At 42.7% G+C, this 23,822-nt stretch overlaps 1 protein-coding gene across 7 annotated transcripts in view; it reads left to right on the top strand.

The window, feature by feature from the left end:
• Positions 1 to 23,244, top strand: part of LOC131464971 (microtubule cross-linking factor 1) — a 63,888-nt gene extending 40,644 nt beyond the window's left edge. For 4 of the 7 annotated variants that reach the window (XM_058637367.1, XM_058637365.1, XM_058637363.1 and 1 more), the window contains 7 exons: positions 2,856 to 3,026; positions 5,910 to 6,077; positions 6,472 to 6,732; positions 10,595 to 10,927; positions 11,538 to 11,614; positions 11,945 to 13,511; positions 20,828 to 23,244. In XM_058637367.1, the coding sequence (XP_058493350.1) occupies positions 2,856 to 3,026; positions 5,910 to 6,077; positions 6,472 to 6,732; positions 10,595 to 10,927; positions 11,538 to 11,614; positions 11,945 to 13,511; positions 20,828 to 21,007 (2,757 nt within the window). In that variant the 3' untranslated portion in view covers positions 21,008 to 23,244. Of the gene's footprint in view, positions 1 to 2,855; positions 3,027 to 5,909; positions 6,078 to 6,471; positions 6,733 to 10,594; positions 10,928 to 11,537; positions 11,615 to 11,944; positions 13,512 to 13,693; positions 13,719 to 15,592; positions 15,651 to 20,827 lie in introns of all 7 variants that reach the window. The other 3 variants (XR_009241281.1, XM_058637366.1, XM_058637364.1) reach the window with 3 other exon arrangements.
• The last annotated feature ends 578 nt before the right edge of the window (positions 23,245 to 23,822 follow it).

Genomic DNA, 23,822 nt, shown 5'->3' with positions numbered 1-23,822 from the left:
ATGGTGCTGGTTTAGAGAAGCTAAGGTTTCTCTTAGTTTTTTTTCTGCTCCCACAAAGTTTGTACCATTGTCTGATCTCATATGATAAACTTATACACTGGATCCATTGAAAACAAATGCACATGATCAGGAGTTCATAGAATTCTGTGTTAATTACTGACATTTTTGCTGCTTCGCTGTTCAGCCAGTTCCTTCTGTTTATTCTAACAAACTACTTTTATTCTCATCACAAACATACTATTCAATTTTTATAATGTGACTACAAAAACACATTTTCATGCCAGAGACTTAATCTTATTTTGGGTTGAGCACTTCCTACGTTAATCTGTAATGTGGTTTCAGATGAATACAGTCTCCGTCCTGACTCATCATCAGTCTATTCTTGTAGTGTTTTGTGTGGAAAATGAATTTGCACCTGCAGGAGCTGCTACAGATAAAAGGCCATATGTAGTTCACAGTGTGTTTTATGTTTAATGGGTGTCCTTGACTTGACATTGAATCAAACAGAGCATTTTGTCAAGACGTTACACGGTTGCTAATTAGAGAAAAATCTTTCAGCTTATATTGAACGTGTGGGATATTAGCTCCCTGATAGACTGGTTAAATCCTGGATACTCATCAGGCTTCTTGGTGTTTGACCGATTGCATGATGGGATAGAATAGAATAGAATAGCCTTTATTGTCGTTATTTTGTGGACAACGAAATTTGGGTGCCACTCCCTTGGTGCAAAATACAATATATAAATAACAATTTTAAAAAGAGAAAATAAAAATATTTACAATAAAATAAGAATATGAAAATGTTGTTTACATTTTTCCAGAAACTATGACTATGACATTTACAAAGATGACAAAATATAGCAGCAAGATGACAAAATATAGCAGCAAGATGACAAAATATAGCAGCAAGGACAAAGTGACTGAAACATCAGACTATTGCACTTTCCAGTGGTGTTTCCCTATGAATGAATGTTTTTGCTTTCGTTTATTTATTTAGTTCTCTGATGGCTCTGGGAAAGAAGCTATCCCTGAGCCTGTTAGTCCTGCTTCTGTGGGATCTGTACCGCCTGCCCGAGGGTAACAGGTGGAACAGCTGGTTAGCTGGGTGGAAGGAGTCCTTGATGATATTTCCAGCTCTGCTTCGGTAGCGAGAGCTGGCAATAGTCTCCAGGTTAGGCAGAGAGCACCCCGTGATCCTCTGGGCTGTGTTTATGATCCTCTGTAGCGCTCTCCTGTCTGCTGCAGAGCACCCTGCGAACCACGCTGTAATGCAGTACGTAAGGATGCTCTCAATGGTGGCGTTGTAGAAGGTTACAAGCAGCCTCTCCTCCAGGTTGTTTCTCCTGAGCACTCTCAGGAAGTGGAGACGCTGCTGGGCCTTCTTTACCACCGCCGTGGTGTTGACAGTCCAGGAGAGGTCGTCAGATATCTGCACACCCAGAAACCTGATGGAGTGGACTCTTTCCACTAAGTCCCCATTTATGTGCAGTGGGGTCGGGGCCGCTCTGTCCTTTCTGAAGTCCAGTATTATTTCTTTTGTTTTAGTGGTGTTTAGTTTGAGGTTATTAACTGAACACCACGCTGTTAGTCTGTTGACCTCATCTCTGTAGTCAGACTCGTCTCCATCTGAAATGAGCCCGACTACGGTGGTATCATCCGCAAACTTTATGATGCTGTTTGAGAGATGGGTCGGGGAGCAGTCGTGTGTGTAGAGAGTAAAGAGGAGGGGGCTCAATACACATCCTTGTGGGGAGCCAGTGCTGAGTGTGATGGTGCTGGAGAGGTGTGGACCAAGTCTGACTGACTGAGGACGATCTGACAGGAAGTCCTTAATCCAAAGGCAGGTTTGGTTGGAGAGACCCAGGTGTGAGAGCTTCTGCACCAGGATCTCCGGTAGGATGTGGTTGAAGGCTGAGCTGAAGTCCAGGAAGAGCATTCTGACATAGCTCCCCCGGTGCTCCAGGTGACTCAGCGCGGCGTGGAGCGCTATAGTGATAGCGTCCTCCGTGGATCGGTTTGCCCTGTAGGCAAACTGGTGTGGGTCTAATGTGGGAGACAGACAGGCCCTGATGTGCTGGGAGACCAGCCTCTCAAAGCACTTCATGACTACAGGCGTAAGTGCAACAGGTCTGTAGTCGTTGAGGCTGTGCACTGCTGTCTTCTTGGGAACGGGAATTAATGTGGAGGTTTTGAGGCAGGGTGGGATGATGGCCTGCGCCAGGGACAGGTTGAATATGTTTGTGAAGACTCCAGTCAGTTGGTCGGCACAAGCTTTGAGTACCTTGCCGGGTATTCCATCGGGGCCAGCCGCCTTCCTGGGGTTCACAGTCCTCAGCACATGTCTCACTTCATGCTCCTGAAGTGTCATCATGCCAGTGCTGGGGAGGGGTGGGAGTGCTGTGGCTGCTGAGGGCCTGTCTGTCTCAAAGCGGGCAAAGAAGCTGTTTAGTTCCTCTGCCAGCGAGGCATCAGTCCTAGCAGTCGCCTGGTTACTGCTTCTGTAGTTTGTTATGTGATTTATTCCCTGCCACATTCTTCTGGGATCATTCACAGCGAAATGGTCCTCAATTTTCCTCTTATATGCCGCCTTGGCCTCCCTGATTCCTCTCTTCAGGTCTGACCTGGCAACGCTGTACAGGGCCCTGTCCCCTGACTTGAAGGCGGCGTTTCGGCTTTTTAAGAGGGACTGCACTTTGCTGTTCATCCAGGGTTTTTGATTTGGAAAAACCCTGACCCTTTTGTTGACGGTGACAGTGTCAATACAGTTTTTTATGTAGCAGAAAGTGTAGCAGATAGTGCAGAAATAAATGATTGTATGAGTTAAAACGTGTCTTTTCTCCACCGATATGTTCTAGTTTGAAAAGATGGAGGGCATTCCAGAGTTGGGAGTGATAATGGAGCATGCCGAGGGGGAGTCGGACCAAGATGACAAACTGTGTCTACCAGCAACTCCGGGGGAAGTCATGGACTCCAGCTTCACCATCCCTCTGTCGTCCCCTGATCAACACCTGCGGCATCAAAGAGAGGTACGCAGATAGTTTAACACCATTCGTTGGATGAGAGGAAAATGGAGCTGAACTCAATATACAACATAATACAACACAAATCATATTTCAGGCACATAACCTTATCACCTCCAAGGAACGGAGGTTATGTTTTAATCAGCATAGGTTCATCTGTAAGTTTGTCTTTCTGTTACTTCCTGTCTACAGTTTTTGATGGAGCTATTGGAATTGTTTGTGATGGCTAGTTGATCACCCAAGTACAGAATGTTCCCATTCAGTTTTGGTAAGAATCTACCCACTGATGACATCACGAACAAATTACATTTTCAATTATTCCCTATCTCTTATAATTGGCAAAACTGTAAAACATCCCATTGAACAAGTTCAGATGTGTATATCTCAGAAGATCAAATTCTAGACAGATTCTGGATTCACTTTCATAATGGAAACATTTCAGGTTTCAGGTGCTGGTATGTGTAAGTGTTTAAGCCTTGGTGGAGGTCTACGCTCTGTGAGTGCTCTTGTATTGATGCTGCTGTATTTGTTAAAAAAAATGTATGTATTTTCTTAGATATTCATCATTAAGGCCCGAGCGAGGAACCTATCATTATCCTTCAGATTATGAAGTCATTTTTGAGGGGGTTAATGTGCATAAAAACTCCTGAAACTTGGCATGGATGTCAGGTCTGGCGAAAATGCGATATCGGCATAGTTCCCGAACTCATGCAATGCAAAGGGCTCTATAGCGCCCCCAAGGTGGAATGTGGAGGGAGCTGACAGACAGACAGACAGACGACTTTATTAATCCCTTTGGGAGGTTCCCTCGGGGAAATTAACAACTCCAACATCCACACACAGCACTGTTAAAATTAGAGTCACACTTTACAGGAGACCGGAAAGAGAAACACCCCAGGTATCAAACACCATACAATATAGAATGAAATATAGAATAAAATAAAATAAGATTAAAATGAACTATGCTATATATATATATATATATATATATATATATATGTATATACACACATAAACACACACATATATATATACATACATACACATACATATATATATATATATATATATATATATATACATACACACACACACATAGGTACACACATATACATGTGTGAATTTCTCTGTGAGATGAATAAAGTATCTATCTATCTAAGTATCTATCTATCTATCATACATGTATACCCACACACCTATAGTTACCCCGTATTGCCCAGGGTTTTATTGCACATGTCTTTATGGTTTTATTGCACATGTTATTATGAGTTTTTGTTGTGGTTATTGCACATTTTGGTGAGTTGTGATTATGGACAGTTGTTTGTTTAGTTCGTACTGTTTGTTTTGTTTGCCCTCCTCCCCCCCAGTGAGGAGTTGTACAGTTTGATGGCCCGGGGGACAAACGAGTCCCCCAGCCTGTTGGTCCTGTACTTTGGGAGGAGCAACCTGTTGCTGAGGCTTCTGTGGCTCCTCTGGCTGCTGATGACAGTGTGCAGAGGGTGGCTGGCATTGTCCAGGATGCTCAGCAGTTTGTCAAGAGTTTTTCTCTCTGCCACTGTCACCAGAGGGTCCAGCCTCATTCCTACCACCAAGCCGGCCCGTCTAATGAGTTTTTCCAGTCTGTGGAAGTCTACCTTAGTTGTGCTCCCGCCCCAGCACACCACAGCGTAGGAGAGAACACTGGCAACCACAGACTGGTAGAACATCCACAGGAGCTTCTTGCAGATGTTAAAAGATTGTAGCCTCCTCAGAAAGTACAACCGGCTCTGGGCCTTCTTGTACAGTTGCCTTGTGTTGCTTGTCCAGTCCAGCTTGTTGTCCAGCCACAGGCCAAGATATTTGTAGGTCTGCATGACCTCCACCTCCTTGGTATTTGAGGTGTTGATCTGCAGGTTATTAATTTGGCACCAGACAACAAAGTTCCTCACCAGGCTCCTATATTCCTTGCGTGGGGACTTTGCATCTGGATGCGAGGGCCCTGCAATGACTGCATGCAGTCCTAGTTTTTATTTCATTTCATTAAAACAAAAAGTGGTTACAGCTGCAGCAGAATTCAGGAAGGCAATGGATGATTTGTTGTGGTACAATTCATCTCCCAAGTTTAAATAATGAAACAGTCTGGGCCCTCATTTATTGTTGCCCAAAACTTTGGCATGTACTCCTGTTGGGTTTTTATTTATTATTTAGATTCAGATTTTACTTAATGAGAACAACAACAACTCAAGTGAAATTTTTGACTGGAGAATTTAAGCTTCCTGTTGTTACTTGGGACATCACAATCATCACTTTGGCGTACCAATTTTACAGCCCATGGCCAAGTGGAAAGGGAGCTGGGCTTGTAACTGGAGGGCTACCATAGTCACACACATACAGTATGTGGTATATGTGTAGTATATGACACAATTTGAGCAATGCAACTGTATAGTTGTAGTGAAAAGAAATGAGCTAGTTGTAATGTTTACAAGGGTACGAATTAAATTTTATTTATATAGTTCCGATTCACCTTATAATTACAATGACTTATAATTAAACTACAGTGTTGTGGCCGTGATAAGGCTGTAGAATGTTGTCGTCCAGTAGCACATTCACATCTGTTGAATAGTAATAAGGAGGATTTTATATTTGCAGTTTTCTAGGTGTGCATATTTTATTCTGTACCTCAAGTGAGAGCAATAAACAGCAAAGGACAGGCAAACAGCAGACAAGATTCCTGAAGTTCAAGTCAAATTGATTTATAAAGCCATTACAATGCAGGGACGACATACTGTTAAAAAACCGCTGAGTTCATCAAAGATTTCAAGATTAGGAAAAGAGCTTCCTGTGTTTCTAAGAGCGTTCATTGACATTTTTCCTACTTGTGTCTGTTTTTTCTGAATCTTGTGTGTGCAGTTGGGGGAAAACCGTCGCGTGCTGCAGGCCATGCGGACGCTGCTGGAAGAGTTTCAAGAAGAGCTGCGGGAGGATGAGTCCTGGCTCTGGCAACTCCAGCAGTCGTACGCCAATGACAAAGCTGCCTGGGAGGTCAAGTGGGCAGAGATGAAGTGCCAGGTTGCACAGGTACAGATGGTATCTCAGCGCCCGTCTTTAAAGGGCCAGGAAACAATCTGAAGTAGAAAACTGGTGGAGTGCTCAATTAACAGCAAGACGACAGTAAACACACTGTCAGAACTGTCATTTTTGGACCAATCAGTGTCATTTTGAATATGTAATTACAGGAAAAACAGCTGTTAAACTAATATGAAGAACTCAATTAATTTTCTCCATTTAGGAAAAGTTTATTTGTATATCCTGTCATTGATGTTCTGAACAGTGTGTCAGAACTTGAGGGCATCTCTTCTAAATGAGCTGAAGAAGTAAACCTGCATTGAGCTGCATTGATTTTTATTCCATATAATAAACTGTACAGGTCATCAATGCACCACACTCAGGCCTTTCTTTACTCTGTGACCAGTTGGAGGAGGAGACACGAGGCCAAGCACAGGGAGGTGAAGGGGAAGCAGCAGGAGATCCTGAGTGGGCCTTGAAGCAGGAACGTGAGGAGCAACGGCGTCTGCTGGCTGAGAGTCACAGCACCTCACTGGACCTTCGCTGGAAGCTGCAGCATGGAGAGAAGAAGTGGACTCGTGAGCGCGCTGAGCTGTTGGAGCGCTTTGACTGGGAGCGACAGGAATGGAAAGGCACCATGAGGGAGCTCCACCGCAAGATGGACAGGGTAGGGAAATTCAGAAAAGCTTCATTCAGTAGCTATTTTCAAGATTTTCTTCTTCATTTCTCAGTGAAATGCATGTAGTGTATGTCCATATTTCCAAACACTGAGGACTTATAATTCAGGTTTACATTGATTCTTGGAAATAGTAGTTGAAGATAATCTGAACACATAAACCATTTACTCACTGTTCTGAATCACTCTAAATGTGCTTTTGAAAGAGAGAAAAAGGAAACTTTGATCTATGGGAACTTTGTAGACACCTTCATTTTAGTGAGGAGGACAGAACAGATCAGAACCATCCTGTCACGTCCTTCTGTGTCCCTGAGTGCAAGGTATCCTTCTGCGTCTGAAAGAGACACACCAGGCTTTCAATTTACTCAAAGTAAAACCATTGGCGGTTCTGTATAACCATGCATGTCATTTAGGGCAAAGGCACAGTGACCGTAACAAATGTGACAGCTCCGCTTGTGTCATGTAAAAATCTATGCTGATGTTGTGAGCTCAACCCTCGTGGTGCCTTTGGTGTCAGCTGATGAAGCGGCTGTCACGTTGTCAGGAGCAAATCCTTGTTGGTCTTCTCATATATACATATATATATATATGTATATATATATATATATATATATATATATATATATTTATATATACATACATATATACATACATATAATACTCATCTCTCTGCTCATGTGTCAGAGGCAGGGCTGCATTTTCAAAATAAAAGTCTATTGATCTTTTGTTTTATCCAAGCATGAGAACACAGACTTTGACTCTTACAGTCACTTAATAACTTTGTGGATTTTTTCCTCCATTAAATTTCATGATGTATTTGCTATTTTATTGAGATTTCATGGCATTTGTTGTGTGTTGATTATCTATAGCTTACAGATAAATTAGATTAATTTTGTATTTTGGAGAATTATGGTGCATTCTATTGAAATTGGAATATCTGAGGTCTTGATGAGGAGCGGCACCACGCCGCCCTTCTAATCTTTAGTTGCTGTCCAGAAAGGTATTTTCTTAGTGATTGGAAGAGTCTGCTGTTGAGTTATGGTATAAATGATCTGTATTAAGCTCTTTTATAGTCTTGATGACCACTCAAAGCTGCTTTACATGACAGTTTTTCCATTCACTCACACTTTCATACATTGCATCTATGTGCAGCGCATTTTCATGCTACATCAGCATGTCAACACACCTGTTCCACACCTGTAATCGAACCCACAACCTACAAGTTGAAAGACAACTACGTTTATTTATACGTTTTTAAATATATGTGGGAGACTATGAAAAGCATCCAAAGTGAGAGTCCCCACTAGAAATGGAATAAATAATGATGATGATACTGAATAATGGTAGTCTAGAAATCTAGACGCACTCTAGCGGTAGCAAATTGAATTTGCAGCCAGGGTTCCGTCTAGAAACTCCTCATTAGTTCACAAGCTACAAAATCCAAACTCTGGTTTGACCAATCAGAGTGTGGGCTTAACATCATGACGACAGAGTTCCGAGCGTTCCGTGTGTAGTTCCTGCCGCTCTCTGCTACATGTAATACATGTAAATATAGCTAACATACCTCGGTGATGCTGCGTCGAATATTAGCTCTTTTTCAAAGCCCAGGTGTCTTCGAGGGAGTAGGCTCACGGTCTTGCTTATCTGAACGACCTGTCGTGGTTTCTAATGCGGAGGCTTCCTCGTTCTTTTCATCCTCCACCCGTCTCCAGTACACTGGCAAGTCACGTTCAAGTCTCAATTAAAGGGTGAGACTCTGTTGGACTCTGTCTGTATTTTCTCTATGGCCCCTCACACATGCAGTAATCTCTCTGCATGTGTTTGGGGTTTCTTCTGTTTTCAAAGATTCTTGCTGAATGTACAGGAACGCCCACAATTTTCATATTATTTGCGCTCTGACTACGTCACCTTCTTCATTGCTCTGATTGGTTGTAGCTCTATCTATTGTGTGCAGAGGGAATTTGAAAGACAACCGTTTATTATCCCACCGCTTGGATTGAACCCTGCCAGTTATGTGTGATGTAGGTCTGGTTTGCCAGGCTAGAATAATGGATTTGCTATGTGAGAATTCATAAGTGGAACAGGAGCGCCGTACTTCCATCGTGTCTGATGCAAAAAGTGGGAATGTGCTCTGCTTAATATGTTAGAGCAAGAACAGCAACTCTCTCTCTCTCTCTTTCGCTTAAAAACAGCTCACACAGAAAAAAAAGTGCTGATACTCTGCTGCATGGAGACACAGAGCAAAGATGCATTATTCAGCAAAGTTGCAGCAAACTATAAAGCACAGGTTACAAACCCGATTGCTCAGACTGAAAATCAAAAGAATAATGTGTCTTATACTGTTTCACCTCCAACCTGGAGCAAAGAGCTCAACCCCAGGTGTCGTAGGTGTGATTTCTGACGTAGCAGTAGACGAAAAGATCCCTAGGAAAGGAGATGGCTGTTGAGTCTTGTCTGCATGTACTTAAATACTAACATTTTGTGAGTGAAGCTCCAAGTCCAAGTGTACGTCCACGTCCCTCCCAACAGATAAACACTGACAGACAGCAATACTAGCTTCATATATCCAGACTGAGACCATCAGGACTAACGTCTTTGTGTTGGCCAGAGAGAGGAATGGTCTGACCTCTTTTTCAGAGGGTAAAAAAGCAGCTTTTTACACTTCAAAGTCTTGGTGTCAAGTCTAAAATGACACCAAGCTTTTTGACTTATTCTGCAGAATATAGTGCCAGTGATTTTCCTTTGAAACGAAAGTGTGAAAGTTCAGGAGCAATAACTAAAACCACAGTTTTGTCCTGATTGAGCTGTAAAACTTTTGTGCCATCCTTAGTTTGATGTCTTACATACAGTTGAAATCCACCAGTGTAAAGCTGCATGTCGTCAGCATAACGATGGAAACTCACACCTGAGTGGTAACATTCATTCATTCATTGAGGGTCACCAGGACCACTGGAGCAAGTCCCAGCTGACATAGGCCTGGACACGCAGGGCAAACACACAGAGAGTGTACAGTTAACCCACAGAATTAGAGATGGGATTTATGGCTCTTTGAAGGGAGCCGATCAAAAGACTGACTCACTATTTTGGATCTTTATATGAAATCTTTTGACTTGTTAATCATGCAACACCTTTATATTTGTGGTACAATAAAAAAAAACTAAGCAGTCTACAATGAACTTCCATGCAAAACTATACTAAACAAAAAATATATTAATATAGAAAAACTTTAACAAAAAGTTTTGAGTGTAACAATGCAGAGGACTCCTGAACTGTCCTTGGTGACATTAGTGCACATTTTCTTCCATCCACCACTTTGACTGTCGGTGTTGAGTTTTTAAATGGCGATGCAAATTGTTTGTTGACTTGAAAGAAATATTATTTTATAATTAAAATAATAAATAATATATTATAGCATATGTTACATTTTCCTTTGCCGTTCTTTTCATCCAAATGCTGCCGCTGCGGATCATAGCTGCAGTCTGCACTCGCGTGACATTTGCATATCAAATTGGCAGCCCATGTGTACACTGCTTCGCTCCTCCCCTTGTTGTGCATGCTCTCCGTCTCAGTGAAGTAGCAGTAGGAGCTTGAGTGCGCATGCTGTGTCCATGACAGTGATTTAAAAAAAAAAAAAAACAACGTTTCTCAACTGTGACTTGGTTCCCATCGTTCATGTTAAAGACGGGTCTTTTTTCTGCAAGGCAACAGTGCTACCCACTATTCCACAGAGTTGTAACATGTAGATATTAAAAACGGGTGACCTAAAATCTAAACCTTTGGGAACGCAGCAGTTGAACTCAAAGGAATTCTCTCAGTACCAATACTAATACAGACATACTTGTTCTTTGTTCAGATGCAGAGAGAGTTGAACACCCAGCGAAGCGAAGGTATTGATGTCAAAGATGGCAGCTTTGCCCCCGGAGGTGTCTTTTCTCCTCAGGACAGTCCCTGCAATGTGCCTCACTCCCCACGCTCACCCTGTACGTCCACACTCCCCCTGGCCCCTCCCACACGCTCTCACTCAGACTCTGAGGCAATGCTTGAGGAACAAGGGGCCGCACTGAGGCTTAAAGGTCTGACGGAAAACCTGTTCCTGGACGCACTGTCCTTGGACCCCCTCAGTGGCCTGGAGGTGCCACTACCCTCCAGACTTGAGAGTGAGAAGAGGTTTCCCTGCATGAAGGAGGTAACACAGGCACCTTTTTGAATGTTTCACTTAACATCATCATTTCAAGGTTTGAAACACAGATCAACATTCTTATGGATCAAACAACTGCACAAGAAAATGTTCAATCATGAAAATTATTGTTAGTTGCAGCCCTAGAAGTTATTGTTATACTCGGTGGTAAACACTATTCACATGGAAGGATCCTATTGTACCTCGCATGATTTTCTAAGTTGGTAAACATTTCCATAGTAACAGCGAGCTCCACCAATCAAGCCTAAGGATTGTGGGTAGCGTAGTACTAATGTTCTTAAAAATGCACTTGATGATTTGTGGTTTGATTCCATGGGAGAAAGTAACATTGTTTTGTAATCATGTAGCGAGTTGTGCGTTGACTTAAATGGTTACAATATTATGGCTGATCATCAGAAGCTTTGTAGAAAATGTTTTCACATGGATCGCCCATGTCCAAGGTTCCCAGAGGATGAATCCTGATGACTGCGGTTATCTGTAAAATACCATTCGGTTTTATTTTTAAGGTTTTAAATTAGACTCACTTTGGAATATTTTATTAAAGGCTGCTGCACTTATTTAATGATGTTACACTGAAACCTTATCTGTTGTGTTTCAGGCTCTGAATGAGATTTCGGAGAGAGAAGGTGCTCCTGCGTACCCAGAGGAGGAGATGAGCGGTGGCAGTCTGCTCAGGTGACTTTTTGTCATTCTCTGTGATTCTTTTAACGGGCAAATTATTCAATATGTGACAACGGTGAATACAGTGTGACAGGCTGCAAGTCTTCTCCGCCTCCTGCAGCATTATACTCCCTCATATATATTGTGCTCACTCGTCCTTTGGGGAATTCTAATAACTGTTACTTGAAGTGACACTGATTTTTTAAAGTTTCTCATGTGGCAAGGAAGTGACTTCACACTCAAATACTTCACACCATTTTATAACACTGAAATTAGCTATTCAAAGTATACAGGCTCATTTTACCTGCAGTGGGATCATAAACCATGTGTGTGTTTTCTCTCCAGAGCTAAGTCGGTGTGCTCCATGAGTGACTTCCAGAGGCTAATGGACAGCTCGCCATTCCTCCCCGACAAAACTCGTCACGGGGATGGGGCCCAAGACGACGTCACTCCACCTCTGTCCCCAGATGACCTCAAGTACATCGAGGAGTTCAACAATAAGGGCTGGGACTTCCCATCAGCCACCTCTGGCTCAGGTCCTGCCCAGGAGGCTTGGACAGACAAAACCTCTGATGTACAAGGAGGGGAACCCATTCCTGAACCATTCCAGCCACCTTCCTGGTTCCTCACCACCAGCGCCACATTGACCACCAGCACCCTGAGCAGCCCTGAGCACTGCCACAAGTCCCCACTGAAGGGCAATGGAGCAGGGTCTGCGGGGGTGGGAGCGGAGCACTATGGGGGGCACATCCTCCACAGCCCCACCAGATCTGGGGCAGTGGTACACCCCACTGCCCAAGACCCAGAATTCCTGTATGCCAAGGGGACCAAAGCTACAGGTGGTGGTGAAGCTGGGGTGGGAGCCAGTGGTCCAGATGAGGTGTTTAGCAGTGGGAGGTGGTCATGTGGACTTTTGGAGAGTGGGGGGCTAATAACTTCTCCCAGTCAATCTCCTATCTGCCCCACAGTGGCCTTTGCCTCCTCTCTAGAGCTTCAGCTCTCCAGAAACATGAGTGATGACATGAAGGAGGTAGCCATCTCTGTGAGAAATGCCATCCGCTCTCCACAGGGGCCTGTCGTCCGAGACACTGCCTGTCAGACCAACGGACTCACCACGCGAGGCACTCAGACCACACAGACAATCAGCGTGGGTCTGCAGACAGACCTGCTGCGGAACCTGACCAGCAGCCCCCACCGCTGCCTCACACCCAAAGGTGGCGGTACACCCATCTCTTCCCCGTCACGCAGCCTCAGGAAGGTTCAGTACTCTCCTGTGATCCAGAGTAAGTTTGAACGACCCTGCTGCTCGCCAAAGTACGGCTCACCCAAACTTCAGCGCAAACTCTCTACAAATAATAAACCAGAGCTGCCGAACACGAGCCGTGCTCCCACTCCCACCACACCGCAGAAGAGCAGCAGTGAGTCTGCATGGGCTCGCTCTACCACCACGCGCGACAGTCCCGTCCACACCACCATCAACGACGGTCTCTCCAGCCTCTTCAATATCATCGACCACACCCCTGTTGTTTATGACTCCATTCAGAAATTCAACAAGTCTCCCAGTCGCTCGCGCCCCACGTCCGAGCCCGGCCAAACTCAAGCCGCTCTCGCCACAGACCGAAACATGCAGGAGTGTTCGCGGACAGTTCGAGGGCGTTCCCCCAGCCCTGTGCAGCTGATCGTGGAGACTCAGGGGGACAAAAACCCAGAGCTGGTGAGTGTACGGCAGGACCTGTCCGCCCCGCCGGGCTACACGCTGGCTGAAAACGCAGCCCGCATCCTCAATAAGAAGCTGCAGGAGCAGAACATCAGAGAGGAGAGGAGGCTGCAGGCTGGAGGACAGAGCAACCACCACAGCAGGGACAGCAGCAGGCAGGCCGACTCAGACAGAGGACAATCTGCATGTGTGGAGGTAAATATACAGACACACTGGATTCATCGCTTCATCATTCACTTTATCTGGGGGCCATGTTTTATGAGGCAGTGATATTTATCGCTGTACCTCGTGTTGATGAAAAACTACAAAGCAAAGCAAGAAATCAGTCACGTTGTATTGTGCAGTGTCACTAAAATGTTCATGTTTTTCTCTCTCAGATTGAAAGCACTGACTGATGCAATGGTAATGTTAAAGTATTTAACACTCCTTAGTAACACTGTACTTGATTTCACACCTGTATACAGCTGCTTTTTCTTCTGCTTGGTCTTTATCCCGTGTATTTTTCTCTCCGCTGTCATGACCTTCTTGTAGTTTGGCTTTTCATTTCTGTGCATTTATCATCAACAAAGCCGGAGCCATGGTCATGATTCATGAGTATAACTGTAGACGTGAAATGACTGAAAATGGAATCAAAGTTGTGTCATGAATTATTATCAGCTCCCTCTATTTTCCCAGTTTTAAGTAAGTTCTGTTATTGAAACAAAATAAACCAAGAAAAGCTCTTGTTTTTCCAAATGCATTGACCTGACATGTGGGGAGAAGAAGGAGGTTCACTCAGAGAGCACAGACCTCTGCCAAGGCTTAAACACTCACACACCATCTTTACCTGCTTATCCCTGTTGCCATCGTACATAAACATAACAACATTCATCCTGATCTTTTAAGATGTCGCTGAGGTATACACATCTGAGGTATACACTGAACCATGTTACATTTAAATCGTCTCTGATCCTGTGTACACAAACCAAATTTAAATTTCAGTTCAATGTGTTCCAAAAAATGATTTTTTGATTCTGATTATTATAAGAGATAGGGATTTCTTGAAAATGTGAAAAAAAAAATGGTGACATCATCAGTGGGTAGATTCTTACCAATGTGAACATACTTCACCTACCCATCACAAACAATTCACATTGATGTGTCAAAAAGTGAACAGGAAGTTGCTAAGAATGAACCCAGCTAGACAAGTAGAACATGCTGCATTAAGCTGTACATTAAATCAATGTTCCACTAACAAACTCTATACTTGAAATCAGGGGCATGCACTGTAAGCACTCGCATGAATCTTGTTTTTGGGATCATGAAGTTGCCAGATTTTTACAAAGACAAATGAAAGGTGACAGGAAAGAATAGAGCATAAAAGGTTTACAACCTTTCATTAACAGGTCATACAAAACAGAATAGAATCTATAGATAATTAGCTTGTTTAGCTTAGCATAAAGACATCTCTGTTACTCACTGATTAACTGATTAAACACTGATGCTGTTTAATCTTGTTTATCTAATATAAATCTGTACAAATTATACCAGTGGGTAACAAATGATTAAAGTTGAATCAATCATTACTAACCCTAACCCATCAAAATGATGAATTAATAATCATTTTGATTAAATGACTGCCTCTTACATTGAATGAAATACCTGTTAAATAATCAGGTATGATAGCGCAGTAACTGTTATTGTGTATTAATGTGTTCTGTTTTAACAACATAGCTGTCGCGTTTCTACAGATATCTCTTGCATTTCTTATCCAAGCAACACTCAAGTCAGCACTGCACACACCGGTGCCCTTAGTAAGTCACCTGCTAAATTTGAAGCCTGTTATGGGATTACAGACTTTCCTTGCATTTAGAGATAATAATTTCCCGCTTATTGATTTGCAGAATTGCCCACATGGGATCGTTTGAAATAATCTCTACCAGTAGACGTTTCTGTGAGCATTTTGTCATATTTCCCAACTCTAGTTTGGTGTGTCTTTGGTTTTCCATATGAAATGATGATCTCTAATACAAGTGTACCTGACCAGGGTGTAACTACAGCAAAGGTCATCTTCCAAGTCTGAAGTGAATGTGTGTGTGTGCTTACTGCTCCCTGTTGTCTGCACGCTGTTATCAGACACTTCTCCCAGTCGACCTATATCTGCCCTCTGACTTATCGTGTGTCTTCCTCTTTGTCCAATTTTTTACCAATTAACATTTCCCGCTCTATCTTCCCCCCTTCCTTCCTCCCTCCTCCTCCTCCTCCTCTTCCTCTCTGTCCGCTGTGCTCTGATCCAGAACCACACTCTCATACTAACAACTCCTTGGGGACTCTAACTCTGCTTGTCTCCGTGATGTAAGTTGCTCCTCTTCCTCTATGATCTTTGGTGGTGGGTTCACCCAGCACACAGACCCTCTCACCTCACACCCTGCAGACCCTCCCCCTCTTCACTGTGTTCATTATTGCATGGACAGGACAGCAAAGTGATAAGCAAAGCCACTGGATTGGTGTCAAATGGTGGTGTGTGTGTGTGTGTGTGTGTGTGTGTGTGCATGCTGTTTTGACAATAACAGATCATCTGTTACTTGAAGGACCATACTGGTGTTTTTGCATGTTTTAGTCTATTCATCATACTATATCACTTCTACTGTTTCCTAGTGCCATACCATGTCATAAAAAACACCATCAAGAATTGTTTTTAATAAGGCTCCGTTTATTCATTCATTCATTCAGAAGAAGAAGAAGAAGAAGAAGAAGAAGAAGGTGCCACTACATGATGTCAAATACTGGTCAAATATAATAAAACACCAAATTTCACTAAACATTTAAAAAAGATGATGCTTCTCGTAAAGAGAGCACAGTAACTAAAACAGAAAAAAATAAGGTAACATTTTAGATTGGGGAACTCATATTCATCCTGAATTAGTTGCTTATTAGAATGCAAATTAGTAACATATCAGCTCTTAATTAGTCATTATTAATTACCTATACTGCCTTATTCTGCATGGCCTTATCATACAACCTGTAACCCTGGATTTCCACTGGACGCGGAACGGCCGCGGAACGGCCGCGGCGCGGTAGCCGTTGCAAATAGCTTCCATTCTAATCAATGTGAGCATTCCCACCGGCCGCGCTGCGGCGCGGATCAGCAGCGGCCCAGAAGCGGCTCGCCGCGCCGCAGCGCTATCGATAGGAATCAGTTCTATTTTTTCCGTTGCCGCTGCTGAACCTCGTAAATTTCAACGAAGCAGATCGCACAAGACAGGAAGTCCGACACAGTATCAAAGTAAAACACTTCCGCCCCCCTTTCAAAATAAAACACAATACGCAGGTCACAACTTCACCTCAACGTTACGTCATAACCGGTGCTCCCAGGTCAACAGTCATTTGATCCGAGGGTCTCGGAGACAATGGACGACGAGAGACTGATTATGGAAGTGGAGAAATGAAAGAAGCTGTGTTGTTGTTGTTTCCTTTATACACACAGTCTATCGCGGGATCTCGCGTCCGTTCGAGATTATCGCGCGATCTTCCGTGAATACCGCTGGCTCCAAAGGCTCCGCGCCGCTGCCGTAACGCGCCCGGTGGGGATTGACGTTTGGGAGAGGACGAAGCAGAACCGCGCCGCGGCCGTTCCGCGGCCGTTCCGCGTCCAGTGGAAATCCAGGGTAAGTCATTAACTAAGAGTTTTCCCTCAATATGCTTTGCTTAGTATGGACTTTATGAGGTGGTAGTATCACAAGAATAATCGCTAATAGTTAGAGCGAATCCCAGCTGACCTTGGCACCCTGGCAAATGCACAGAGACAAACAACCATTCACTCAATTTAAAGTGTAGAATGATCCTAATCGGCATGTTTTTGGTCTGTGGGCTGGAGACCCTAACCCTAACCCACAGAAAGGCCCGTGGTTGAAGCGGTGTCAGTGATCCTGTAAAACCACCGGTATGGTCCTCATGTGACTCAGAGAGTTGTCAGGTTGTTTTTTTGATGATTGACAGCATCACATTTGGATGTTTACACCCGGGTTGGACCATGTGATCATGACACAACAGATATGACTCTTGGATGTGTCACATGTTCCTGAGGTTGATGTTTGTCTAACGTGTTTCTAGCAGGTCGTCCGTCCGTCTGTCTGTCAGCATGAACGGGCTCTCTTCTTCCCCCCCTTCTTAAAATGAATTTTCTCCATTTTCCTCTCGCACTAACCAGGCCTTTGAAGACGGCTGCTGCACACTCATCCTTCACTCACTCAGATCACCTGCTTTTATGTGATTTCTGGTGGAGATGGACTGAATATTCTGCTACAAGGAAAAATCCACCTCACACATTTTTAAGAATGAAATATGACTGTGAGGGTTTTTTTCTTGTTGAAGGTACACTGTGTAAGAACCAGTGACCTCTATGGGTAAGACTACAGACTGTAACAAAGGGAGGGAGGACTCTAGCAAGGAAACGTCTACAATGTGAATATTTAACACAGGAGTCTGAGCGTAACAGTGTATTCAGAAAGCAGCGATGGTGAGTCTGTGCTCCAGTCACACAGGAAGTACTGAACAAGTCTTTTTAATGAACTGATTATAATGATTCAGTACATTAAAGAGAACTGCTAGTCATTAATTTGTGTGTGTCGTGTAACAAAGTCTTGAATGCTGTGATGACTCCACTCTCAATGAGGAGGTACTGTTTTGAGTCATGCCGAGGCAAGGCGAGGCGAGCCGGGACTATGTAGTGGGAAAGCGGCATTAGTACCCAGGTAGCCTGGAAAGGGTATTAAGAGGACCTGGGCTTGAAGTGGGCAAATGTGGGTGGGGCCACTGTAGAAACCACATACAAACCCGCTTGGGACCCATAATGTCAGCCCCATTATAACCCTTATGACATGCTGGCTGGGATGTTCAGTTTCTGTAAAATAAATATTGCAAAAGTAGACAACGTCGATGTAAAGACAGTCAAAATGACAAGATTAGGATTTTTTTTTTTACCTAAATTTGATTTTTTTTAAATTGTCCACATTGGATTTGTTTTTAGATGATTTAGAAAATGTTGCCACAGTCAGAACCTGCAGGTGGATTTTTCTGTCACAAGCATCTGATGTGAACTTGTTCTCTTTGATGTTCCTACATTACTGCCGCATGGTCTGTGGTCATGTGTGCGGGCTGGTGGATTAACATCACAGGGAATGGTGAATTTACTCACCAGTCACCAGTCAAACATGGCTTTTTCTGTATAATGATTTATTAATGGAGACGTCTCCATGACGCAGATGCTGTCTCTTTACTGACGTGTTGTCCTGTCAGCTCATGACGACTTCCTGCAGGTTGTTCAGCCCGTCAGTCACTGGTGGATCCGTCATTTCATCCTCTCACGTCACCATGGATTAGATTGTTGCACCATCCTGTAACAGAAATCTAACACCCAGAGGTGAACTATTTATAAATCAGGCCAGAGTGATCAGTCACACTCCCACACACACACACCTTGCTCTCATCTCATGGCCTAATCCTAATCAAAACATTTTCATTTCTCATGGAGAAGTCAATGCCATGAATATGTGAACAAAAACGCTCACACAGTGTTGGAACAGATGTATAATCTGCTAAATTTGCATTGTTGTGTGTTATAAATCTCAGATTTGTCCTTTATCTAACACCTGCTGTGTCCTCTATCGGCGTCACAGCTACAGTCTCCACATACACTGATAGAAAAAGGTCAGTTCAGCTGTTTTTAGCTTTTGTTTAGAGAAGTGTTAAACTGCATGGATGGTTGAGAACGTGATTGTATAGCTCCATGGTTCTCAAAATGCTGTACGTGTACCACCAGTGGTACGCAAGCTTCCTGGTACTTGCAGGAAAAGAGATACTGTTATACTGTATGTACCAGGGTATATTAAAGTCACATTATCTCTCACTCTATCGCAGTCTAATGTGTTATAATCTAATCTGGTATACCAGTGTGTGAAGTATATGTGAGGAAGAGGAGGATGATGTAGGCAGAGAATAAATCTGCCTTCTGTGAAAAGTCTGACTTTGCTCGGCCTATTTACACCACCGTGTTTTAACGTTGGTGATAAAATGGTGTTACTTCGAGAGAGAGAGTCAACTGTGATTCAGAAAAAGAATTCTGTTTGTTTATTTGTTTCTACCACCAGCTCAGTGGTAGAGCAAGTCGTCTTGCCGATGTGTCCTCGGGCAAGACACTTAACCCCACGTTGCTCCTGAATGTGTATGAAAGATGATCGATGAGTGATAGAAAAGGTACAGCAGCTTTGAGTGGTCATCACAGAGACTAGAGACTAGAGAAGTGTTCTATAAACACGTTTTGGCTCGGCTGGAGAAATCCTCGCTGAAGTTCACGACCATGGATGTGTATCAGCTGTACTAAAGGCAAAAATCTTTTTATTTTGTTTAGTGGAATTTGTCCTTTATTAGATCTTCACACACTATTGCCATCACTGTGAATAACTAAGCCTAACCCTGATCTTAAATTTCCAACAAAGCACAACCTCACATACCCCGGGGGTAAGCCCGATTCCAAGATATAAACACAGCTTCTTTTAAAGTTAAGAGCACTTCTGTCGTAAATCAGTCATACACATAGTACTGTTTCATTTGTATCCATGGACATGTTGTTATTAGTGACTGCAGCAACATGTTTGAAGGGAATCCATCTCTGAGTGTTATTCACAGGCAGAGAGCACCGTCTCTGTGTGAATCTGTGGCCCCTGATTGATGCTCATATCAGAGCCTGAGACTGTGAGACACATGTCACTAACACTTAAATATTTCACTCACTGCAACTTTTATAAACACAAATATGTTGAGTTGTAAATTGTATTTATAAAAAGTAAAAGTGTAAGTTAGTGACTTTCCTCCTGCAGAAATGACTGTTAGAAGACTTAGAAAATTATGACATCATTCCTTTTGAGCTGTAACAGGTTTATGTTCCTATGCGTCACTCACTGTTGTCACCACTGCTTCAGTGACAAGTTATGCTGCATAATTCACACAAGGAAAAAACACGGGGAAGCAATAAGGACAACTTAAATACCAGAGAAATCACTCCACCAAGGCCACTTAGCGTAAATATCTTGCAAAATTGGATGGCGGATATCTCAGGTGGCCCTATGGACCAGGGGCCACCTCATGGGCCAGGGGCCCACCTGCAGTCGCTTCACATTCACTGTGTAATAAAGGTGAAACATCAAAGCAGCTCTTTGATTTATACAAAATGACAGTATGAACTCAATGTAGCAATATTGATATGATCACTTTTAAAGTAAGCTCCATCTGCTCTGCAAACTAAATAACCATAAATGTATCAGTAGAAGATAAATAAAATTTTACTTTTGATCCTTTTTTCTTTTGCACAATTCTTTGCTGTCTCAACCTCAAGGCACAGTTTTCCAAATTGTTAGTTAGACAATTATTTTCATTGGATCCATGCTTCCCTTCTCTTCTCTCGCTCTCTTTCATTCATGTTCAGTGAGCTGTGAAAACGTCACTTTCCTCTGACAGCTGCTTGTCATTGGCAGGACCTGCCACGCTCTCCTGTGGCTCCGCCCCTGGACTCCTGCTTCCTACGACCGGCCCGCCCAGCCAACCGCAGACCCCCCTCGCGCTGGGCCACCCGCTTTTCCTCCCCGAAGTTGAGAGAGGCCTCCAAGAGGAGATTCATCTTCCCGCCACAAGGACACAGGAAGGAGTTGGCATGAGCACGTCCTCTACCTCCTCTCTCCCTCTTCCAGCTCAGCCTAAAAAAGATACAGTACCTCAGAAGCCCCGTCCCATATCCAGACTCCTTAAGAGGTGGAGCCTGAATGGAGGGGTTGGGATCCACCCAGTAGCACCAGCTGACCATGAAGGAACCAGAACTTCATTTTAGAAGAACCTGGAATGTACTGTTGTCTCAATAGAAGAATCAATAAATGTAACCACATTTCCATAAGAGGTGCCTGCACACACACACACACACACACACACACTTGATTTAAACATCATCCAACACACATATATATATATATAGATATATATATATATATATAAAATACATATATTTTAATAACTTTACTAACTGTATGTGCTGTTGCATTTGATTGTTTACACCATTTATTTTTTCTACTTTTATGTTGTCATGAATCAGTTCATGCTCAAATACGTAATTATGCAAGAGCGTCCGTACCTGACATAGTGTTTCTATAATGCTAAGTTATAAAAAAGAAAAACAACATTAAATCATCAAATTATATACAACCAGCTGATGCACTTAGATTAGGATTACTTAATAAAACTAGAGAAATCAGTCAGAGAGTGCAAACCTCTCAGGCCCGGTCATACATACGTCACATGTCTTTGTAGAGAGGCTTCACAGATCTGTTCACACGTTACAAAGCTCCGCCTCAACCTATTTCCATATGTTAGAATTTCCGATGTCATGGGGAGTTCCAGTCCCAGATGAAGGAACTCTCCATGAACGCAGAGCAACCTGGCATCAGTTTATGTCAGGATTCCTAACACTGCTTTTTTTATGTTTATTTCTTTATCTCACAGCAACTCAGTCATACACATAGCACCGTTTGATTTTGAATCATGCTGTTTGCATATGCCAAATACCATGTAGAGATTATTATTGACTGGTATTGCTAACAATGATGTTTGGGTCCATGGTTTTTTTGCCACTCCCAGCTCTGATTTCTGATGTAAATGCAAGACAGCGTTGTTTGGCGAGAGCCGCGTTACTGTCAAACTGGAGTTGTGTACGAGTTTGTCTGTCCTTGGGTGGATGACAAAATGTACGTAATGTGGTCATTACAGATTTGTTGTGTGCATGTGCGCAGTGTGACTTCCTCCACTTTAAGTCATTTCAGAGTTCAGAGATTCCTTTTAATTCAAGAACTTATAATTGAAGTTTTCTCAATATAACTAAAGTGCAGTGCTGAAGTGTCATTACAGAGATATGAAATGAGCATGTGTATATATCATGTGTGGAGGGTGGCAGAAGAATGCAAAATTACAAAATAATTTTGTGCCAGGAGTAAAAAGTGTGCAGTGTAAGGTCAGAGGTCATGGGAAGTCGTCACACTGAGCACATGTGCAGAACAAATCGGGTTTTCCAGTCGTGTCACAAAATCTAGTGGACCTCTGCGTACATGCAGACTCGGAGAGTATGACCAGCCCTCAGTGTTTCTACACTCACTGTATGTACAGTGACCCTGAGTCTAGATTCCAGTCCAGATCAGCACTGACCATTTCTTCCTTGGGATATTATCTACATTTCAAGAAGGTTTAACGCGGCTCAAACAAACATGTCTGGAAACATAACCTTTCTGGTGGGGGTAACAATAGCATTCATGTTTGTTGTTGTTTATTTTCAGCCTTTAAAGATGGATGTTTCTGTGTAGTTCACTGAGAGGACGAGGCGAAACATGCTTCACTGGGTCTGAAGCAGAGACACATGATGTCATTTCTGATGCTAACGACATCAGAATCAACGCCTGGCTCTGTGATCGTGTTGAGAACACGGAAATAACCCTTATGCATAAGTGGAAGGCACTTTTACAAATATCAGTGAAATATCTGCATGACTTTGAACACTAGCTTACACATAGAGCTCTAGTCTTGTGATCACTCAGCTCCGCCATGAGGGAAGAAGAAGAAAAACAATATTTGTGACAGGAAGTGTCGAGCTGGCGGTGTGTTTCATTTGTTGTCACATGTGGTTTGCAATGACTAAAGATTTAAAAAAAAAAAAAAAAAAAACTTTTAAAGTAAATTATTGTATTTACCAGACTGTCTTTGTATAGTTGTTACTATTGCATATGAATCCCTTTTTCTTTTGAGAAGAAAAAGGGATTGTGAATGTTTAAAATGAAAAGTCTACATCAAAAAGTCCAATGATCTATAGTCTTATGTAAATAATACATGTAATAAACATGAATGTGTATTTACAAGATCTTCTCCGTGTGTGTGTGTGTTGGATTACAGTGCAGACCCTAGGATTACAGTTGGGTCAAACACACTAACACACACTGAATCTGAATAATACGTATCCTCACAGAAGTCTAATCCTCTTGCATCACATCACACACCATTACATCATCAATCTACCAGATGATTTTAAGAAAAGTCCTTTTTCTGTACCTAGTTATGCTGACGACTTTTATTTTCATTATGTATCAGTGTATAAATATACCAGAAAACATGGAAAACAGAAAGTGGTTGACAAACTAAATAAATGAAAGTTCAGTCAAGCTAAAGTCACCAAGTTGTCCTTGTTACACTTGCTAAAGTCAAATTTTTTCACAAGTTTTTCAACCATTTTCTATATATATATACGTGTATATATATATATATATACATAAAGGTCAGACAATACATGATTTTCAATTTGAATTCAAAAAAAGAGATCGGCCAAAAAAAACCATTTAAATTTAGAAACATCGAATATATTAATAAATATTGTTTTTCTTGCTATCGTATTGCTGAATGAATGACTTTATTCCTCCCCCATGGGGGAAACACACATTTACA

Source organism: Solea solea, chromosome 1 (genome assembly GCF_958295425.1).
Source record: "Solea solea chromosome 1, fSolSol10.1, whole genome shotgun sequence".
Classification (NCBI taxonomy): Eukaryota; Metazoa; Chordata; class Actinopteri; order Pleuronectiformes; family Soleidae; genus Solea; species Solea solea.
This window is presented reverse-complemented; position numbering and strand designations above follow the sequence as displayed.